Raw genomic sequence first — 21,898 nt, forward strand, 5'->3', positions numbered from 1 at the left:
GTTCAAACCCATTTTTAGTTATCAAAATAGGAACCATTGCAATCAACACATTTTTGCCAATGAGAAATAAGATTGTTTATTCTTGTACCATAAAAATCCATGCTTCAGGATTCAATAAACTTTGAAAGCATTTTCTGCCTCCTGCTGGTTGTGTGTTTTCCCTGCATAAAGTTGTTGAGATGCTTGAAGAAATGGTAGTTGGTTGGTGAGAGGTCAGATGAATACAGTGGATGAGGTAAAACTTCGTAGCCCAATTTGTTCAACTTTTGAAGCGTTGGTTATGCAACTATGTGGTCAGGCATTGCTGTGAAGAATTGGGCCCTTTTTGTTGACCAGTGCTGACTGCAGGCATTGTAGTTTTGGTACATCTAATCGATTTGCTGAGCATACTTCTCAGATGTAATGGTTTCTGAGATTCCAAAAGCTGTAGTGGCTCAAACTGGAAGCAGACCACCAGAAACCATGACCTTTTTTTGGTGCAAGTGTGGCTTTTGAAAGTGTTTTGGAGCTTTTTCTCAGTCCATCTGCTAAACTGGTCACTGCTGGTAGTCATACAATCCATTTTTTGCCAAATGTCACAATCTAATTGATAAATGGTTTGTTGTTCTTGTGTACAGTAAGAGAAGACATGCTTAAAACAACAGGCTTTTTTGATTTGCAGTCAGCTCATGAGGCACCCACTTATCGAGCTTTTTCTCCTTTCTGATTTGCTTCAAATGCCAAATGACTATAGGATGGTTGACGTTGAGTTCTTCGGCAACTTCTCACATAGTTGTGAGGGGACTGGCTTTGATGATGGCTCTCAGTTGGTCCTTGTCAACCTCCAATTGCCAGCCACTCTGTTCTCGTCTCCTTTGCAAAACTTCTTGAACCACCACTGCACTGTCTGTTTATTAGCAATTCCTTGGCCAAATGCATTGTTGATGTTCCGAGTTATCTCTGCTGCTTTATGAACTCAAATAAAAAAGTCATTCAAATAAAAAATGTCACTTGAATTTGCTTTTTGTCTATCATTTCTACAGTCTAAAATAAATATAAAATAAGCCTCAGTTATTAAGTCATCAGCAAAAAACATAAAGTAAGAAATGCACATTAAAGTGATGTATAACGTCATTCATTCACTGAGGTTGTCATCTCCAACTCTTTGCTACTCCATGGACTGCAGCACACCAGGCTTCCCTGACCTCACCATCTCCTGTAGTTTGCTCAAACTCATGTCCATGAGTCAGTGATGCCATCCAACCATCTCATCATCTGTTGTCCCCTTCTCCTCCTGCCTTCAATCTTTCCCAACATCCAGGTCTTTTCCAATAAGTCAGTTCTTCACATCAGGTGGCCAAAGTATTGGAGCTTTAGCTTCAGCATCATTGCTTGCAATGAATATTCAGGGTTGATTTCCTTTAGGACTGACTGGTTTGGTGTCCTTGCTGTCCGAGGGACTATCAAGAGTCTCCCCCTACACCACAGGTTGAAGGCATCAGTTCTTTGATGCTCAGCTTTCTTTATGGTCCAACGCTTAACATCTGTACATGGCTACTGGAAAAACCATAGCTCTGACTATATGGACCTTTGTAGGCAAAGTAATGTCTCTGTTTTTTAATCTTTGTCTACGTTTATGATTGCTTTTCTTCCAAGGAGTGAGAGAGTCACTTCCTAGGCAGGTTAATAAGAAGTCTAGGGGTCCCCAAGGAGAGAAGGGTCTGGAATTCTCAAGGAGGAAGAAAGGACAAACTTTTTTCCTTCGATACATTTCTTAGGATTATATAACAACAATGTATTCTACCTGAGGACAGTCTCTGGATTAAACCTTCTGGCTAATTCTGTAAATTATGGGAGTAGACCTGCTCTTTACAAGGATTATATAACAACAATGTATTCTGCCTGAGAACAGTCTCTGGATTAAACCTTCTGGCTAATTCTGTTATCTTAAAATGTAAATTATGGGTGTAGGTCTGATGAGGTCTTTACAACCTCCAGACATTCTTTGGATTCATTGGAGAGTATATAACTTCATTGCTACCACTAACAAGGGGTTACTCTTTCTGCCCCCTTCTGATGCCTATGTCAGAAGCTTTCTCTATCTCCTTTATACTTTAATAAAACTTTATTACACAAAAGCTCTGAGCGATCAAGCCTCGTCTCTGGCCCCGGATTGAATTCTTCTCCTCCGGGGGCCAAGAATCCCAGCGTCATGATTCAACAACAACCTTTCAGGAGCAAGTGTCTTTTAATTTCATGGCTACATGAAATTTATACATCATGAAATTAAATTTATACATCATGAAATTAAAAGAGCAGGAGTCACCACATTTATTTAAGAATGTATTCCAGTATCAAATGGCAAAGTTCAACAATGCAAAACTGCAATTACTTTTGCACCAACCTAAACAGAAAAGCCTATGGAGCAACGAAAACCCAGCACAGCCAAAAATAAATAAAATTATTATTATTATTCTTAAATTATAAGGAAGAACACATAAAACAAAAATTAAAGTAGGGATAGCAGTGAGATTTCCCTTTGTGTGTATTGACTAAATGGATTGGTAGTAACTTCCTCAAGCTCACTGTTAAGGTTTATTGGATGAGTTGTTTATGCTGATCAAGTAGCAGTGTTTGCCAAGTGCTTTAAAAGGGGCAAGTGGTAGGTTGTAGTACATGTTCTTTTCATCCTTGAACATCCTTGACTGCATGCTTTGTGAGTGTAAAAGATAAAGCAAAATCAGTGATAGTAGATCTTATTTCAGTATGAATAGTACTGTTAAAAAATAAACTAAGCTGCTACAGTAAGTTCTCTCTCAGTGAGGTTTTTTAACTTCTCATTTTATATCAGAGTGTAATTGATTAACAATGTTTTATTAGTTTCAGTTCAGTTCAGTTGCTCAGTTGTGTCCGACTCCTTGTGACCCCATGAACCACAGCATGCCAGGCCTCCCTGTCCATCACCAACTCTCGCAGTTCAGGAGCTCAAATCCATTGAGTCGGTGACGCCATCCAACCATCTCATCCTCTGTCTTCCCCTTCTCCTCCTGCCCTCAATCTTTCCCAGCATCAAGGTCTTTTCAGATGAGTCAGCTCTTTGCATCAGGTGGCCAAAGTATTGGAGTTTCAGCTTCAGCATCAGTCCTACCAGTGAACACCTAGGACTATTTCAAGCGTACAACAAAGTGGTTAAGTTACATATGTACATGTATCTATTCTTTTTCAAATCCTTTTCCCAATTAGATTGTTATAAAATATTCAGCAGAATTTCCTGTGCTATACAGTAGACCCTTGTTGGTTACCCATTTTAAATATAGCAGTGTTTAGATGTCAATCCCAAACTCCTTATCTTTCCCCAACCACCCATCCTCCTGGGTAACCATAAGTTTGTTCTCTATGTGAGTCTGTTTCTGTTTTGTACATAAGTTCATTTGTATCTCTTTTTTTCTGATACTGCATATAAGCAATATCATATAATATTTCTCTTTCTCTGCCTGACTTACTTCACTCAGTATGATAATCTCTAGGTCCATCCATATTATGCAAATGGTATCATTTCATTCTTTTTAATGGCTGAGTAATATTCTGTTGTATATATGTATCTTCCTTGTCCATTATTCTGTTGGTGGATATTTAGGTTGTTTCCATATCTTGACAGTTGTAAACAGAACTGTGATAAACACTGGGATGCATGTATTCTTTTGGACCATGTTTTTCTTGTGGTCTATGCCCAGGAATGATATTGCAAGATCATATGGTAGCTCTATTTTTAGTTTTGCAAGACTCTCACAATAATGTTGAATTAGTAAGTTATAAGAGAGACTTAAGGGAACATTTATCAGAAAAAGATCCTACTTCCAAGTTTTTTTTAAATTCTGTATTTTCTCTTTTTCCAACTCTGATATTTTATAGAACTAGCATTGTTACATGCTCTAAATTAGCTGTTTAGTAATCACTGCAGATGGTGACTGCAGCCATGAAATTAAAAGACACTTACTCCTTGGAAGAAAAGTTATGACCAACCTAGATAGCATATTGAAAAGCAGAGACATTACTTTTCAGGGCTGTTTTCCTTTAGGATTGACTGGTTTGATCTTCCAGAGTGATTATATATCGATAAATTTCAGAGCTGATAGTAGACCATGAGTGTCCTTCAGAATGCTCTTTCTTCCTTGATAATTTGTATGAGATAGAAAGTTAACAGTGGCAAAAATGAAGAAACAGCAGAAGATGATGAAAACCTGGTAAAGAGTGAATAATTTACTAATACCCAACCTATCCACTTAGAAAACTACAAAGTTTGATAACTGTTGTTTGGTAATGTTTTACTTGCACTGTAATCTTCATCTGAAATTGTTTTTCTTTTTCATGACATGAGACTTTCCTCCCACTTTGGAGTGATTCTCCCTTGAAACTTTGAAGACACTACATAGCTGAGTAAAGCTATTCATCCCTTAGGCCAGTTCGACCTTCTGGGTTCCTTTGTGCATGTCTATCCCTGACTGGATTAGAAGCTCCTCTTTGGGAAGGCCACATTGCTAATCATGATAAATACTTCTGTTTATGTAGTATATTTTACCTTTCATGTGCTTTTTTAGTTTTTATTTTATCCCTTATATTTTTAGAATATTTATTTATAGAAAATGTTTATAGAAACATTTATAGAAGATATTATTTTAAACTGACATGTTCATGCTCAGTATTTTGCCTAATGTGAAGAAGCTTCTTTGCTATGATATTCTAGAACTAAGTTGTCTGTACTGTTTCTTTCTTTTCCAAAATAAAAAAATTCATAGGTCTTTTCATTTATTTTTTAATTTATGTTATATTTCTGGTCATGCCATGTAACTTGTGAAATCTGTTTCCCAACAAGGGACTGAATCCAGGCCATGGCAGTGAAAGCCCAGAATTTAAACTTCTAGGCCACAGAGAACTCCCAGATAGGTCTTTTTAGAGTTTTGAGATACTCTAGAAATTATCTAGATTTAGAATGATCTAGAAAAGTTAAAATTATGTTCCTGGGAGCTCGGGGCTCTTGCAGAATCATTTCAGATGCAACACAAACTATTTTTCTGTGTGTGTTTTGATTTTGTTTTGAAATTCGGGGTAAGATGTCATTTGAAATTCGACAGTTTAAAAAAAAAGTTTTGACAATTACTGATGTAATCCAGCCTCCTCATTTTACAGATTAATAAGGATATTTTGTGTCCTAGAGGTTAAATAACTAGCCCAAGGTATAAACTAGGATTCTGAAGTGTACTATCAGTTCTGAGTTCTTTCTGTTCTTATCAGGTTACCCTTTTTATATTTTCTTATAAAATTTTGTCTTTATTAATGTTTATTAGAAACACAATAGCTGTCTAATTTCACACTTTTTCTGAATCCCCTCAGCCTTCCTCTAGTAAAAAGTTTAATCCTTCCATGAGAGATTGAAATAAAAAGCAAGAATCCTTATATGTAAACTCTTCCATTCACATTTCCTTTTGATTAACTTTGCTAATGTAATGGGGAACCATCTATATCAATATTAGAAACAGGATGAATTGAAGCTTGGAAAAATTTTAACAGGAACCAGTTCTGGAGAAGGCAGTGGCAACCCACTCCAGTGTTCTTGCCTGGAGAATCCCAGGGACGGGGGAGCCTGGTGGGCTGCTATCTATGGGGTAGCACAGAGTCGGGCACGACTGAAGTGACATAGCAGCGGCAGCAGCAGCAGCAGCAGTTAAGAGCAGAGTACTAGAGAATGTTCACTGATCAATGGAAAAAGAAGAGGAGAACGTTGATGGAGTGGGGGTCAGTAGAAAGATGGTAGAATTAGTGGATTAGAAGTAACAGGTTGAAGGATCAGTGGATGTTGAGGAGCTAAAAGACTGAGCTACTAGAATGTTAGGAGATGATGGTCAGAGAGAAGGATGCAAACAGCTGAGGCTGTGGAAAGATTATAGATACTGGTGGGAGTGAGAGGCTGAGATGTAGGAATGAGGACAAGATTAGTAGAGAACTTCTCAAGGGATTCCTATTTATTGTTTTTGCATTATCAGAAATTGCCAATACATACTATTAAACTATCCACACTCCTGTCCTCATTCTTCCAAATAATTAAATCAAATCAGTAACTTAGGGTTTATGTTATTATGAAAGTGAAAGTGTTAGTCACAGTGTGAAAAGTATAACAACTTTTAAGTATTACTAATTCCATTCCCAGCATCAATACTACTTTCATTTGCCTGATTCAAAACAAGTTTTCCTCCCTGACACTGTTGGAGAATACAGAAAGTAGACTTCTCCATTTCTAGTCTAAAATAACATAGTCTAAATTACCAACCTTTGGTTCAATGATGCAGTTTATAGTTCCAAAGATAACTGTTTTCAAAATACTTAAAATTCTAACTTGAGTAGAATATTATAGCATTAATACTTACCACTTCTAAATGCCATTGTTGATCTTGAAATAATTATACTTCCCCTTTCATGACAAATATTCTCTCCATTAGTAATATCAGAAAGAAGCAGTGAGGTAGGAGGTCCTCCGCTCATGTGCTTAGCGCCAAGGTGTCTTTTCCTCGTCATTTTTCCTGATTGTCTGTGAGACCTTCCAGCACATTGTGTCTTGACTAATTTTTTTCATGTGTTGTTTTCTGTAAGTATTTTCTGTAAGTCAAATGATTTTATTATGCATACTAGGAGTTTAGATAATAAGATGCATAAGTTCAAAAATTGCAAGTTTTTATATGAAAGAAATAGTGTATTACTTTGTTGCGCCTAAAGGAAGAAAACATTTATCTCTTTCTATGGATGATCCACAAAATTCTGAAAAACAAAATAATGGAGAAGTCATGCTTTATAATTTAAATCTATGTAGATTATGACTTGTATGTATAGGTCTATTTATGGCTTCACCTCCAAATTATAAACTGTGTTCTACAAGTATATTTAATAATTGATTGTTAAAACCTTAAATATATTTCTCCACATAAGCATTATGTTTAATGACTATAGAGTTTTCCCTCATGTAGACATAATATACTTGTCCCTGGTTTTGTGCGGCTTTTTTGTTTTGCTTTGTCTGATATTGTAATAAATGAACATCTTTCTGCTGACCTATGCAGACCCCTGTAATCACTGGTCCTGTTACTCAGTATTATTCTTTAGAAGATTAAATGACCTAACATTCTTAAAAGTGTTTGGCATAGTGTGTGGCACACTGAAAATAGAGAATAAATGCTGTTTACAGATGTTTTCCTGATTTAGCATTCAGATAATAAGGTTTGGACTTCCCTGGTAGTCCAATGGTTAAGACTCCACACTCCCAACGCAGGGGCCACAGGTTCAGTCCCTGGCCGGGGAAGGTTCTACATGCCGCATAGCCAAAGAAATAAATAAGAAAGAAATAAAAAGGTTTGAAATGGATTCTTTGAAATGAACACTGAGGTCATACAGTAGCACAACAAATGATGCCAGTTGGAAGAGGAAAATCCAAAAGATAATTGAAGCTGTGAGATGGGGAAGAGTTTCTGTGGTCATTCATCTGTATTGTTAGTTCCCAGTTATGTATTCTTTATCTCAAAGGAATACCTTAACTGAGGAGTGTCAGAATATGAATTTCTTTCTTTTAGTAAAATATATGTTTGTTAAAGTAATACATAAGAGAGAAACATTTATAAAAGCACTCTTTAAAATAGTGTGACTGTTGTATATGTTATCTTTGTTTACTGTGTTTGTATTTTGTACTTTTTGTAATATTTTATTCACATGTGTGTCCAATGATGTCTTCCCTGTTTTCTTTATTTTTTATTTAATTATTCTAGTCACGTGAACTGGAAATTTCAGTTTATTGGCGTGATTGGCGATCTCTGTGTGCTGTAAAATTTCTGAGGTTAGAAGATTTTTTAGACAACCAACGGCATGGCATGTGTCTCTATTTGGAACCACAGGGTACTTTATTTGCAGAGGTAATAAATGTATTTTATTTTAAATATGCATAACTGCAATTGAAATTATATATGTAAGCGACATGGTATAGAAGTGAGAAGAGTATTTAGGCTGAATGACAGATAACTTGAATTCTTGGCTCAACTCTGCCACTAAATGTATATTACTCGAAGACAAATCATTTTTCTTTTCTAGGTCTGTTGTCTCATCTAGAAAATGAGGGGATGGAACCAAATTATATCTCAGATTCTCTTAAGTTTTTAAAACTTACAAGTTGACTGAATCTCGTGAACCATGAATCTAATGCTGTATTCATGTCAACTTAAATTTTCTTCACTGCAGGTTACCTTTTTTAATCCAGTTATTGAAAGAAGACCAAAACTCCAAAGACAAAAGAAAATTTTTTCCAAACAACAAGGTAATTACTCAAGAAGTCAGGTACAAAGTGTTTCGATGTTATCTTAAATATTTTAAAATGTACATACTATTTAAAAAGTGATACCCATCTTTGGTTTGCTTATTTGTTCAATTATTTACTTAATTTTATTAGGGAAAATTTTAAACATATACATATGTATAGAGACAAGTAAATGTAACATCACTCAGCATCAACAACAGTCAACTCATGTCCAACTTTGTTTCATCCATGTTCCATCACTCACAACTTCCTCAGCTTACTTGAAGTGAACCCAGACATCATATTGATTCATCCATAAATATTATAGTTAATATCTCTAAAAGATAAGAATTCTTTTTTTTCAACCTTAACTGCTTATCATTACTAGACTTAAATGAGCAATTCCTACCTATCTATTTTTAAACTGATTTTGCTTTTTTGCACTAGCCTTTAATAACAAATAGTTAAGAACTGTTTTTTTTAAATGACAAATACTGTTTGTTCTTCATAAATTATAAACCAATGAATATGAATTTTTCAGTTATGGCTTTTGGTAATATATTTAAAAATTACTTGTTCGGTTTTATTTATTTACAATATCCACAGGCAAAACCTTTCTCAGAGCTCCTCAAATGAATATTAATATCGCCACTTGGGGAAGACTTGTGAGAAGAGCTATTCCTACAGTAAATCATTCTGGCACCTTCAGCCCTCAAGCCCCTGTGCCTGCTACGGTGCCAGTGGTTGATGTACGCAACCCTGAATTAGCACCTCCAGCTAGGTATATGTTTTAACATTTTTAAGTTTTTATAAAATAATTATTGTGACACTCATACATATTGATTACAGTGAATCTATTAGAAGTCTCATTTTTTCCAAATAGTATTTTGAAGTTAGTGCTCTACTTCCTTTTAAAAACAAAAAAATTGTTTGCTTTAATTTTAAAGCTATTTAAAATGTATACTTTTGATTACTGCTTTTGGTGAATTGCTTTATCTTTTATAAGTGATTCCACAGTAACCAAGTTGGACTTTGATCTTGAACCTGAGCCTCCTCGAGCCCCACCACGTGATTCTTCCCTTGGTGAAATAGATGAATCTGCAAGAGATTTGGATACACCAGGACAGGTAAGGCATTTTAAACCTTGTATAATTCCTTTCCACCAAATAAATTACCAGTTATAGCATCATGGTAATTTATCAGCCGTAGCATCATTGGGCTTCCCTTGTGGCTCAGATGGAAAAGAATCTGCCTGCAATGTGGGAGACTGGGATTGGATCCCTGGGTAAGGAAGATTCCCTGGAGGAGGACATGGCAACCCACTGCAGTATTCTTGCCTGGAGAATCCTCATGGACAGAGGAGCCTGCCGGACTACATGGGGTTGCAGAGTCAGACACAACTGAGCAACTAACACTATAGCATCATAATGAATGAGATGCACTTTTAAGTTGTTTCTTGTGAGTGAAACATAAAAACCTCTGGATGCCCATGAGCCACTAGAGATGGAATAGGTTGCTTATTCTAGGAGCCTGGGAGTATGGCTGGTATTAGATGAAGTATTTCCTGACACTGTGCATCTTCTAACTAGGTTAACATGATACCTGAAAATGCATATAAAATTAAAGTAATGTATTCATTTTTTAATTGAAATATGATTGATTTACAACACTGTTTCACGTATACAGCATAGTGATTCAGGATTTTTTTCAGATTCTATTTCATTATTTCTTTCTAGAAGATAATGATTATAATTCCCTGTGCCATATAATATATCCTATTATCTATTTTATTTATAGAAGTTTGTATCTAGTAATCCTATACCCTTAGTTTGTCCCTCTCCTATTCCTTCTCCCCCTGGTAACCACAACTTTGTTTTCTAAATCTATAAGTCTATTTCTGTTTTGTAAATACGTTCATTTATATGATTTTTTAGATTTCACATATGTGGTATATACCATTTCTTCCTCTGTCTGACTTACTTACCTAAGGGTAATATTCTCTAGGTCTATCCATATTGCTATAGAGGGCATTATTTCATTCTTTTTGTGGGCAGAGATTAATTTTCCATTGTATATCCATATACCACATTTTAAAACAATTTTATTGAAGTGTAGTTGATATACAGTGTTGTGCTTAATTTCTTCTGTAGAGCAGAGTGACTCAGTTATACATATATTTTTTCCATTACAATTATCACAGGATATTGAATATAATTTCTTATGCTTTATAGTAGGACCTTGCTGTTTATCCATCCTGTATATAGTAGTTTGTGTCTGCTAATCCCACATTCCCAATCCTTTCCTCCCCCAAACCCCATCACCGTTGACAACCACAAATCTGTTCTCTATATTTCTTGAGTGCTTTGTTTTGTAGATGTGTTCATTTGTGTCATATTGTAGATTCCACATATAAATGATATCATGTGGTACTTGTCTTTCTCTTTCTGGCTTAATTCCTTTGGCATGATAATCTCTAGGTCCATCTGTGTTAGTGCAGATGGCATTATTTCATTCTTTTTTAATGGCTGAGGAATTCCATTGTGTGTCTGTGTATGTATACACACACACACACACACACACACACACAATGTTCTTTATCCATTCATCTATCAGTGGACATTTAGGTTGTTTCCATGCCTTCGCTATTGTAAATAGTGCTGTAAGAACATAGGGGTGCGTGTATCTTTTTGAATTAGAAATTTGTCTCAGTATATGCCCAGGAGTGGGATTGCTGGATTATAGGGCAACTGTATTTTTAGTTTTTTGAGGAATCTCTGTACTGTTTTCTATAGTGGCTGCACCAATTTACATTCCTACCAACAGTGTAAGAGGATACCCTTTCATGTGCCCATTGGCCATCTGTCTGTACCGCATCTTCTTAAACCAATGGTCTGTTGGTGGACACTTTGGTTGATTGGTTCCATGAAACTAGCTATTGTAGATAGTGCTACTGTGTACATTGGAGCTCCTGTATCTTTTCAAATTAGTGTTTTTATTATTCATTTTTTACATTTTAAAGATGAGAGTAATATATAATTAATGACCATAAAAATGAATATCTAATAATAACATCTGAATTTTATTTTCTCATTCATATTTATATTGACAACATTTTTTCTCTATTCTTACCTAATAAGTTGTTTTCTGAATGTTTCTGATTTAATGAGCGTTTAATATTTTACAGGATTCAGAAACTGTTTTTGATACTGAGAATGACAGAAATAGAATACTTCCAAAATCTCAATCTGAATATGAGCCTGATATCCCTCAGTCAGGCCTAGAGTATAGTGGTATTCATGAACTTGAGGACAGAAGGTAAAGAATATATCCACAGCTTTACTTACATGTTTGGTCCCATACTTTTGCCTTATTTTTAATTGGCATTACTGTTTTCAGATCTCAACAAATGTTTCAATTCAATCTACAAGACTTCAGGTGTTGTGCTGTCTTGGGTAGAGGACATTTTGGAAAGGTAATCTTTTAAATTTTCTTTCTTTGTAGGCATGAGTAATCATTCAAATGAGAAATAATTACTTTAATCTAATTTTAGGTGCTTTTGGCTGAATATAAACACACAAATGAAATGTTTGCAATAAAAGCCTTAAAGAAAGGAGACATTGTGGCACGAGATGAAGTAGACAGGTTAGTTTTTTGAAAATGAAATTGTTACACTTTTCTAAAGTTATAACTTAAGAAAATTGATGTATTCAGTATATATGGAAATGATAAAATTATCTCTTTTAATAATACAGTTGATTGTTGAATAACATGGTCTTCAACTACTTGGGTTCACTTAATATGGATATTTTTCATTTAGTAAATGCTATAATATTACATAGTTTGTTGTTGGTGAATTCATAGATGTGGAAGAACTGCAGATACAGAGGGCTGAATGTAAATTATGCACGATTAACCCCCATGTTGTTCAGGGGTCAGCTGTAATAAGTAAAGAAACTAAATTAATGCATGAGGTGGGTATTGATTAAATATTATTTTTCTTTCTAGCTAATTCCCTCTTCCCATTCTTATGACATTTTACTGCTTGGTGAATACCAAAAAAAGTTGATGAAATCTTTAAACTAATTCTTATATTAAGTTTTTATACTTGGAAATGTTGAAATGTTTGTATGAATTAGGAACTATTACACATCTGTGGTTGCGTGAGGCTATTTTGCATTTCATACTACAGAAGTAATAAGATGTCATTTACAAGTAATCTTCAGTTAAGTGGTTAATTCCTTCTGCTTTTTAAAATACACCTATATCTATTTTTTGCTCTATTTCTCTTAAAATGGTAGCTTTTGACCACAGCATCTTTCCTTTCTGTGTGTAAATTGGTATGGATTCATCTTTATATATGATTATTAAAATGTAAGGACTTTGGGGATAATATTGTGATTAGGTTAGAGAATGTAAAGACTATCTCAAATTAATGGAGTGGTTCAACATGGAAATTGTTGTATAATAAAATGCATTTTATTACAGAAAGAGACATTTATTTGATATTTAGAAGAACTAGGAAGCATCAGTTGATAAAAGACAGCCCTATATAATGAAAACAGCCTGGGATTATGAGTGAGAAGATTCTCTAGTCCTGATTGTTCCTTCTTAATTAATGATTTAATCCCAGGGCAGTTCACTGAACATCTCTGAGCTTCAGTTAACCCACATATTTTTAAAATACATTTTTTGGTAATACTTGCCTTACTGAATTGGATTATTGCCATATAATATATCAAATTGCTATTTTTAATATATTTCCATTGTATGGGAAGTTCTTAGAATTAGGATCAATCTTAAAAGATGAGCATTTCCTTTATGTAAATCTTTTCCTTTTGGATTTGCCTATTTATTTTTTATCTGTTTATCATACTCCTCAATTATATCAAAATAAACTCTCAGGATTTTGCATAATATTTATAAAATATTCTGAACACCATAGTATATACTAGCAGTTACATCAGTAGTTAAAGCAAACCTTTAATTACACTGTCAGTCTGTTTTTAATTACAATAATAGTACGGTCAGGTGTTTTTCTTTTCTGGAAGAATATTTGCTTTATTCCAGATCCATAATGGTAAATTCATTTATAGCCTAAAATAATAGTAATATAAAAGTGGTAATTACTCGGTGGTTTATATAACTTCCTGTCACATTGTTACTGCTTCAAGCCACATCTCTGTAGGAAAAAAAACTTTCCAGTTAAATATAGATAGAATAATATTAATATTACTGTTAAAGAAGAATGTCTGGATCAGAGGATGAAGCTTTAGCCAGATTCAATGGACATGGGTTTGGGTGGACTCCGGGAGTTGGTGATGGACAGGGAGGCCTGGCATGCTGCGATTCATGGGGTCGCAAAGAGTCGGACACGACTGAGCAACTGAACTGAACTGAGGACATTACCCCTACTTTAAGAGGTGGCAAGAATACACAGAAGAACTATACAAAAAAGATAGTCCCAGATAACCACGGTAGTAGACTCACTCACCTAGAGCCAGACATCCTGGAGTGTGAAGTCAAGTGTACCTTAGGAAACATCACTATGAACAAAACCAGTGAAGGTGATGGAGTTCCAGTTGAGCTATTTCAAATCCTTAACGATGATGCTGTTAAAGTGCTATACTTAATATGCCATCAAATTTAAAAAACTCAGCAGTGGCCACAGGACTGGAATAGGTCAGTTTTCATTCCAGTCCCAAAGAAGGACAGTGCCAAAGAATGTTCATATTAGTACACAATTGCACTCATGTCACATGCTAGCAAAGTAATGCTCAGAATTCTCCAAGCGAGGCTTCAACAGTATTGAAACCAAGAACTGGCAGATCATCAAGCTGGATTTACGAATGGCAGAGGAACAGAGATCAAGTTACCAACATCCTTCGGATCATAGCAAGCTAGGGCTTCCCTCATAGCTCAGTTGGTAAAGAATCCACCTGCAATGCAGGAGACCCTGGTTTGATTCCTGGGTCAGGAAGAGCCTCTGGAGAAGGGGTGGGCTACCGACTCCAGTGTTCTTTGGCTTCCCTTGTGGCTCAGCTGGCAAAGAATCCGCCTGCAGTGCAGGAGACCTGGGTTCGATCTCTGCGTTGGGAAGATCCCTTGGAGGAGGGAAACGCTACACACTCCAGGTTTCTGGCCTGGAGAATTCGATGGTCCATGGGGTTGCAGAGTTGGACATGACTGAGCAACTTTCACTTTACTTTTCATTGGATTATAGAAAAAAGCAAGGGAATTCCAGATAAAAATGTACTCCTGTTTCATTGACTACACTAAAGCCTTTGACTGTGTGGATCTCAACAAACTGTGGGGAATTCTTCAAGAGATGGGAATACCAGACCACCTACCTGCCTGCTGAGAAACCTGTATGCAGATCAAGAAGCAAGAGTTAGATCGGGACATGGAACAACGGACTGGTTCCACATTGGGAAAGGAGTATGTTGAGGCTGTATATTGTCACCCTGCTTATTTAACTTATATGTTGAATGCATCATGCAAAATGCTGGGCTGGATGAAGCACAAGCTGGAGTCAGGATTGCTGGAAGAAATAGTAATAACCTCAGATAAGAGGAACTAAAGAGCTTCTTGGTAAATGTGAAAGAGGAGAGTGAAAAAACTGGCTTAAAACTCAACTTTGGAAAAATGAAGGTCATGGCATCTGGTCCCAAATGGCATTTGTCACGTCACGGCAGATGGATGGGGAAACAATGGAAACAGAGAGAGACTTTATTTTCTTGGGCTCCTATTACTGCAGATGGTGACTGCAGCCATGAAATTAAAAGACACTTGCCCCTTGGAAGAAAAGCTATGACAAACCTAGACAGTGTATTAAAAAGCAGAGATATCTCTTTGCCAACAAAGGTCCGTGTAGTCAAAGATATGGTTTTTCCAATAGTCATGTATAGATGTGAGAATTGGACCACTCAGAAGGCTGAGTGCCAGAGAATTGATGCTTAACTGTTGTGTTGGAGAAGACTCTTGAGAGTCCTTGGACTGCAAGGCGATCAAACCAGTCAGTCCTAAAAGAAATCAATCCTGAATATTCCTTGGAAGGACTGATGCTGATACTCCAATACTTTCATCACCTGAAGCGAAGAACCAACTCGTTAGGAAAGGCTGTGATGCTGGGAAAGATTGAAGGTAGGAGAAGGGGACAACAGAGAATGAGATGGTTGGATGGCATCACTGACTTAATGGACATGAGTTTGAGCAAGCTCTGGGAGATGGTGATGGTGAAGGACAGGGAAGCCTGGTGTGCTGCTGTTCCATGGGGTCACAAATAGTCTGACACACCTGAGTGATTGAACAACAAAATTAATCTCAGTTCAGTCCCTCAGGTGTGTCTGTCTCTTTGCAACCCCATGGACTGCAGCATACAAGCCTTTCCTGTCCATCACCTACTCCCAGACCTTATTCAGAATTAATCTAGCGTTAGTGAAAGTTTGATGAGTGATCTTCATTTAACTTCAGTTATAAATTCACTTATTCGGTAACATGGAAGTAAAATAATCTCCAATAGAAACAGGGAAATGTAAAATTCAGAATGAGAAATAAAACTCACTCTTAGAGGAATTTGAGGAAAGCATCAAAAAGAAAACAATTATAGGAAGGCAAGAAAAAACTTAATTTAGAAAACAAGAAAATAGAGCAGCATGTTTTTAAAAATAATGTAACTTGAAAGTCTGAATAGTAATAATAATAACTAAGCAGAAATCCACTATATCCACTTTTCAGTTCATTCTTTTAATAGATCGATAGAATTCAATGTTATTGCATATAAGTGCAGTTTTTTAATAAATATTCTGGAGTACTTGATGGTTCTTAATATCAGTTTCATTTTCTAAATTTTATTTTTCTAGTATGAATCTTATTATTTTCCTTACAGAAAATTCCAAACCAACTTATTTTTTGTTTTTTAGTTTGTTTTTGTTTTTTGCTACTTTTATTGAGACAGAATTAACCTGCAGTACTGTATAAGTTTAAGGTGTACAGTAACATTTGATTTACGTACATCATGAAATGATTATCACAGTAAGTTAAGTGAGCATCATATAGATAAAAAATTCAAAAAATAGAAAAATATATATTTTTCCTTGTTATGAGAACTCTTATGAATTATTCTCTTAACTTTCATATATAACATATAGCAATGTTAATTTTATTTATTGTACATTATATCTCTAGTACTTACCTATCTTATAACTGGAAGTTTGAACATTTTTTACTGCCTGTACACAAATTATGCACTAACTTCAAAGTAATGCAATTCATGTATGAAGATCACGTTTTCCACCTACCAATAGTTGAACTTTCTGAGTGCCGTCTTCCCTACTCCTAAGTAAGAATGTTAAATGTATGTTACAATTATGCCTCCTCATTCAGCTTAGTTTCTGTACCAGTTCAAATTTCCAAGCAACAGAATAGACTTGGAAGTCCATTTTTGCAGTTGCAGAACAAAAACATAGCTAGCCAGACTTTTTATATATATCATATATATGCTTTAATCCTAAGATTAGCCTTATTAGTGATGTAATTTTCCACTGACCAAAATAACTATTATACAGTTTTTAAGTTTCTAACATATCTAATAATGTACTAAAGGAAGTATGCCAAAAAATGGGAGATAAACCATAAATATATTAGTTATGCAAATAAAAGAAATTAGATATGTTTGAGTTAAAGATAACATACATAGTCACAGCTCATAAAAGGGGAAATATCAAAGTGACAGTGCACTGGTGGATTTAGGTAAAGCGTTGTAAAGAAGATTGGATTGTGCTGGTCTTTGGCAGATGGAAGATATTTGGGAACATGGAAAAGAGAAAGGACAATTTAGCGGAAAATGTTTTGGACAAAATGAATAAAGTTTCAAGTTTTTCATGGACTTTTAAGGAGAACATACAATTTAGATTAAATTGGGAAAAGTTAAAGACTTATGGAGCAGCTTTTTGGTGTGCTGTAATATGCTTAAAATTATTATTCTTGTTTGGGTCTGTAAAAGCTTTCCTCTTTTACCTAAGATATATATCCAATCCTAATCAATACTGTCAGTCCTCATCAAAGAATTCTATGAATGGGATTAAAACCATTTTAAGGAGCACTCTCATCAGTTCTTTAGACCATTAATATGTTGAACACAGGTCTAACCTTTAGTTACCCATCCAGTTGAGAATCAGTAATTCGCCGATGGTGAATTAGTAATTCATGCATGAGTGATACACAGTGAAGAGGCCATGTTTGTCATCTGCTTGACAGCAAAACATCTTGTCAGTTTATTTCATGTGTGTATTTTATCCTCATTAGCCACAATTTAGATAGACCTAGTAAATCACTTGTCTTAGAATCTAATTTGCAGATCTTACCCAATTGTACATTATTTCCCAATACATTTAAATGGTGATAAAGTCAAAGCTATTAACTTTTTTTTAATCATCTGTGAATTTATTTCTAATAGTGACTTAATTTGTAGTAGCATTTAGAAACCTTGCAAATGTATGTAGACATGAGCCAAACACTGTAGAAGCAATTACAATGGGGTTTTCTGAGTATATATAAAATTATAAACAAACTATGAAATAGAGGGTAAGAGCTCATCTAGAATGTGACCATATTAGAGGTGCTGTAAACACTATTTCGTAGGAGCTATATTTACTGTATTTAAAACTGAAGAGGTGTTTTAGTTCATCATTCAGAATACAACTATATTATCAGCAGTGAAAATTCCATGTTCCTTCTACACAACAGTTGTACTTTTAAATGTTTTAAAATTCTCTTTAATTTTCTTGAATAATAGCAATATATCTGGATATCCAGACAAATGCTTTAATTTTTAAATTAACCTTTTTAAAATTAATTCTTAAGAGATCCCAAAGAAAGGGAGAATGAGTCTACCTCCTTCTAACATTAGAATTTTGGTTTGGTATTGTGAAATCAACAACCACATACACACATAAACACAAAATCTAAACAATTCTTTAATTTTAAAAATAAAAGCATTATTAATGCTTTTCAACAAACTTTAATAGCAGTTTTTTATTCTGGTCTCAAAAGCAAACCAAAAAAATGCCTATTTTATGTTAGAAACATAAATGTAAAATTAAATTTGTATATTTATTTTGATCAGTCCTTGAACGTTAATTCAAAATTATATTTGAATAATATTTGACCTGGTTTTCTTCTGCTGTGAGTTTTTTTTTCTTTGTTATATGTATACGTGTGTCTGTTTTTCAAATTCTTTTCCCATTTAGGCTGTTACATAGTATTGAATAGAGTTCCTTGTTGGTTATCCACTTTATTTATTTATTTTCAATTCTTCAATTAACTATTTGTTTTGTTTTCTTTTGTTTTTTCCTTTTTTTTTAATTTTTATTTTTACTTTATTTTGCTTTACAATACTGTATTGGTTTTGCCATACATTGACATGAATCAGCCTTGAGTTCCCAATCCTGAACCCCCCTCTGACCTCCCACCCCATATCATCTCTCTGGATCATCCCTGTGCACCAGCCCCAAGCATCCTGTATCCTGTATCAAACATAGACTGACGATTCATTCCTTACATGATAGTATACATGTTTCAGTGCCATTCTCCCAAATCATCCCAACCTCGCCCTCTCCAACAGAGTCCAAAAGTCCGTTCTATACATCTGTGTTTCTTTGGCTGTCTCACATACAGGGTTATCATTACCATTTTTCTAAATTCCATATGTATGTGTTAGTGTACTGTATTGGTGTTTTTCTTTCTGGCTTACTTCACTCTGTATAATTGGCTCCAGTTTCATCCACCTCATTAGAACTGATTCAAAAGTATCCTTTTTAATGGCTAATTAATACTCCATTGTGTATATGTACCACAGTTTTCTTATCCATTCATCTGCTGATGGATATCTAGGTTGTTTCCATGTCCTGGCTATTATAAACAGTGCTGCGATGAACATTGGGGTACACGTGTCTCTTTCAAAAAATCCCAGCAGTGGGATTGCTGGGTCATAAGGCAGTTCTATTTCCAGTTTTTTAAGGAATCTCCACACTGCTCTCCATAGTGGCTGTACTAGTTTGCATTCCCACCAACAGTGTAAGAGGGTTCCCTTTTCTCCACGCCCTCTACAGCACTTATTGCTTGTAGACTTTGGATCGCAGCCATTCTGACTGGTGTGAAATGGTACCTCATTGCGGTTTTGATTTGCATTTCTCTGATAATGAGTGATGTTGAGCATATTTTCATGTGTTTGTTAGCCATCTGTAAGTCTTGTTTGGAGAAATGTCTATTTAGTTCTTTGGCCCATTTTTTGATTGGGTCGTTTATTTTTCTGGAACTGAGCTGCAGGAGTTGCTTGTATATTTTTGAGATTAGTTGTTTGTCAGTTGCTTCGTTTGCTATTATTTTTTCCCATTCCGAAGGCTGTCTTTTCACCTTGCTTATAGTTTCCTTTGTTGTGCAGAAGCTTTTAATTTTAATTAGATCCCATTTGTTTATTTTTGCTTTTATTTCCAGTGTTCTGGGAGGTGGATCATAGAGGATCCTGCTGTGATTTATGTCGGAGAGTGTTTTGCATATGTTCTCCTTCAGGAGTTTTATAGTTTCTGGTCTTACATTTAGATCTTTAATCCATTGTGAGTTTATTTTTGTGTGTGGTGTTAGAAAGTGATCTTGTTTCATTCTTTTACAAGTGGTTGACCAGTTTTCCCAGCACCATTTGTTAAAGAGATTGTCTTTAATCCATTGTATATTCTTGCCTCCTTTGTCAAAGATAAGGTGTCCATATGTGTGTGGATTTATCTCTGGGCTTTCTATTTTGTTCCAGTGATCTATATGTCTGTCTTTGTGCCAGTACCATACTGTCTTGATGACTGTGGCTTTGTAGTAGAGCCTGAAGTCAGGCAGGTTGATTCCTCCAGTTCCATTCTTCTTTCTCAAGATTGCTTTGGCTATTTGAGGTTTTTGTATTTCCACACAAATTGTGAAATTATTTGTTCTAGCTCTGTGAAGAATACCGCTGGTAGCTTGATAGGGATTGCATTGAATCTGTAGATTGCTTTGGGTAGTATACTCATTTTCACTATATTGATTCTTCCAATCCATGAACATGGTATATTTCTCCATCTATTAGTGTCCTCTTTGATTTCTTTCATCAGTGTTTTATAATTTCAACATCCATTTATGATAAAAACTCTCCAGAAAGCAGGAATAGAAGGAACATACCTCAACATAATAAGAGCTATATATGACAAAACCACAGCAAACATTATCCTCAATGTGAAAAATTGAAAGCATTTCCCCTAAAGTCAGGAACAAGACAAGGGTGCCCACTTTCACCGCTACTATTCAACATAGTTCTGGAAGTTTCGGCCACAGCAGTCAGAGCAGAAAAAGAAATGGAATCCAAATTGGAAAAGAAGTAAAACTCTCACTGTTTGCAGATGACATGATCCTCTACATAGAACACCCTAAAGACTCCACCAGAAAATTACTAGAGCTAATCAATGAATATAGTAAAGTTGCAGGATATAAAATCAACACACAAAAATCCCTTGCATTCCTATACACTAATAATGAGAAAGTAGAAAAAGAAATTAAGGAAACAATTCCATTCACCATTGCAACGAAAAGAATAATATACTTAGGAATATATCTACCTAAAGAAACTAAAGACCTATATTTAGAAAATTATAAAATACTAATGAAAGAAATCAAAGAGGTTTAAATGTAGTAGTGTATATGTGTCTGCTTTGAGTTTTAAGTTAGGCTGATTTACTAAATAGTTTTCAGGGGACAGAAGGTTGGTATTTCTTGTCATTTAGGCAAAATTAATGTTTCAGAGTCAATAAGTTTGACCGCTGTTCTTTTAAACAGCTTATAAGAATTCTTAGAGGGAAAACCTGTGATAGCTATATAGATTTTATAGATAGAAATTGTATCATTCTCCAAGAGCTTCCTTGAAGCATGTTATAGAATTCTCCATGAAATTCCTTTATTTTCCAGGTAGCCTTCTAAATTAAAATATTATGCAATGTATTTTTACCTCTCAGCTTTATATGATAGAATAATGGATACCATAGCTTATGAATTATAAATATATACTGTCCTTGAAATCACCTTGATCACAGAGTTTATATTTTAAAATAATGCTTTAGGTTGCTAAATCTTACTCTGATCAATTCCTGAAAATTTTTCACAATTCACTTCCAATTAAGACGTTTTTATGATTACCACTAGTCTTATGTGTGCTACTCTGATACTGCTGCTGCTGCTAAGTCGCTTCAGTCATGTCCGACTCTGTGCGACCCCAGAGATGGCAGCCCACCAGGCTCCTCCTCCCCTGGGATTCTCCAGGCAAGAACACTGGGGTGGGTTGCCATTTCCTTCTCCAGTGCATGAAAGTGAAAAATGAAAGTGAAGTCGCTCAGTCGTGTCCAACTCCTAGCGACCCCATGGACTGCAGCCCACCAGGCTCCTCCGTCCATGGGATTTTCCAGGCAAGAGTACTGGAGTGGGGTGCCATTGCTTTCTGATACTATCAATAGTGAAATTTATGTCATGGTAATCATATTTAGTTTTCATTAATATATTTCTATTAAAGTTATTTATATA

General features: G+C 35.3%; 1 protein-coding gene across 2 annotated transcripts in view; it reads left to right on the forward strand.

The window, feature by feature from the left end:
* PKN2 (protein kinase N2) overlaps positions 1–21,898 on the forward strand; it is a 141,874-nt gene that overhangs the window by 102,286 nt on the left and 17,690 nt on the right. Inside the window, exons 9-15 of one of the 2 annotated variants that reach the window (XM_012175410.4) lie at positions 7,788–7,931; positions 8,254–8,329; positions 8,915–9,089; positions 9,315–9,435; positions 11,493–11,623; positions 11,705–11,780; positions 11,859–11,950. In XM_012175410.4, the coding sequence (XP_012030800.1) occupies positions 7,788–7,931; positions 8,254–8,329; positions 8,915–9,089; positions 9,315–9,435; positions 11,493–11,623; positions 11,705–11,780; positions 11,859–11,950 (815 nt within the window). The remainder of the gene's footprint in view (positions 1–7,787; positions 7,932–8,253; positions 8,330–8,914; positions 9,090–9,314; positions 9,436–11,492; positions 11,624–11,704; positions 11,781–11,858; positions 11,951–21,898) is intronic. The other variant, XM_042250738.1, reaches the window with a different exon arrangement.

The sequence above is a fragment of the Ovis aries genome, chromosome 1, assembly GCF_016772045.2.
Source record: "Ovis aries strain OAR_USU_Benz2616 breed Rambouillet chromosome 1, ARS-UI_Ramb_v3.0, whole genome shotgun sequence".
Classification (NCBI taxonomy): domain Eukaryota; kingdom Metazoa; phylum Chordata; class Mammalia; order Artiodactyla; family Bovidae; genus Ovis; species Ovis aries.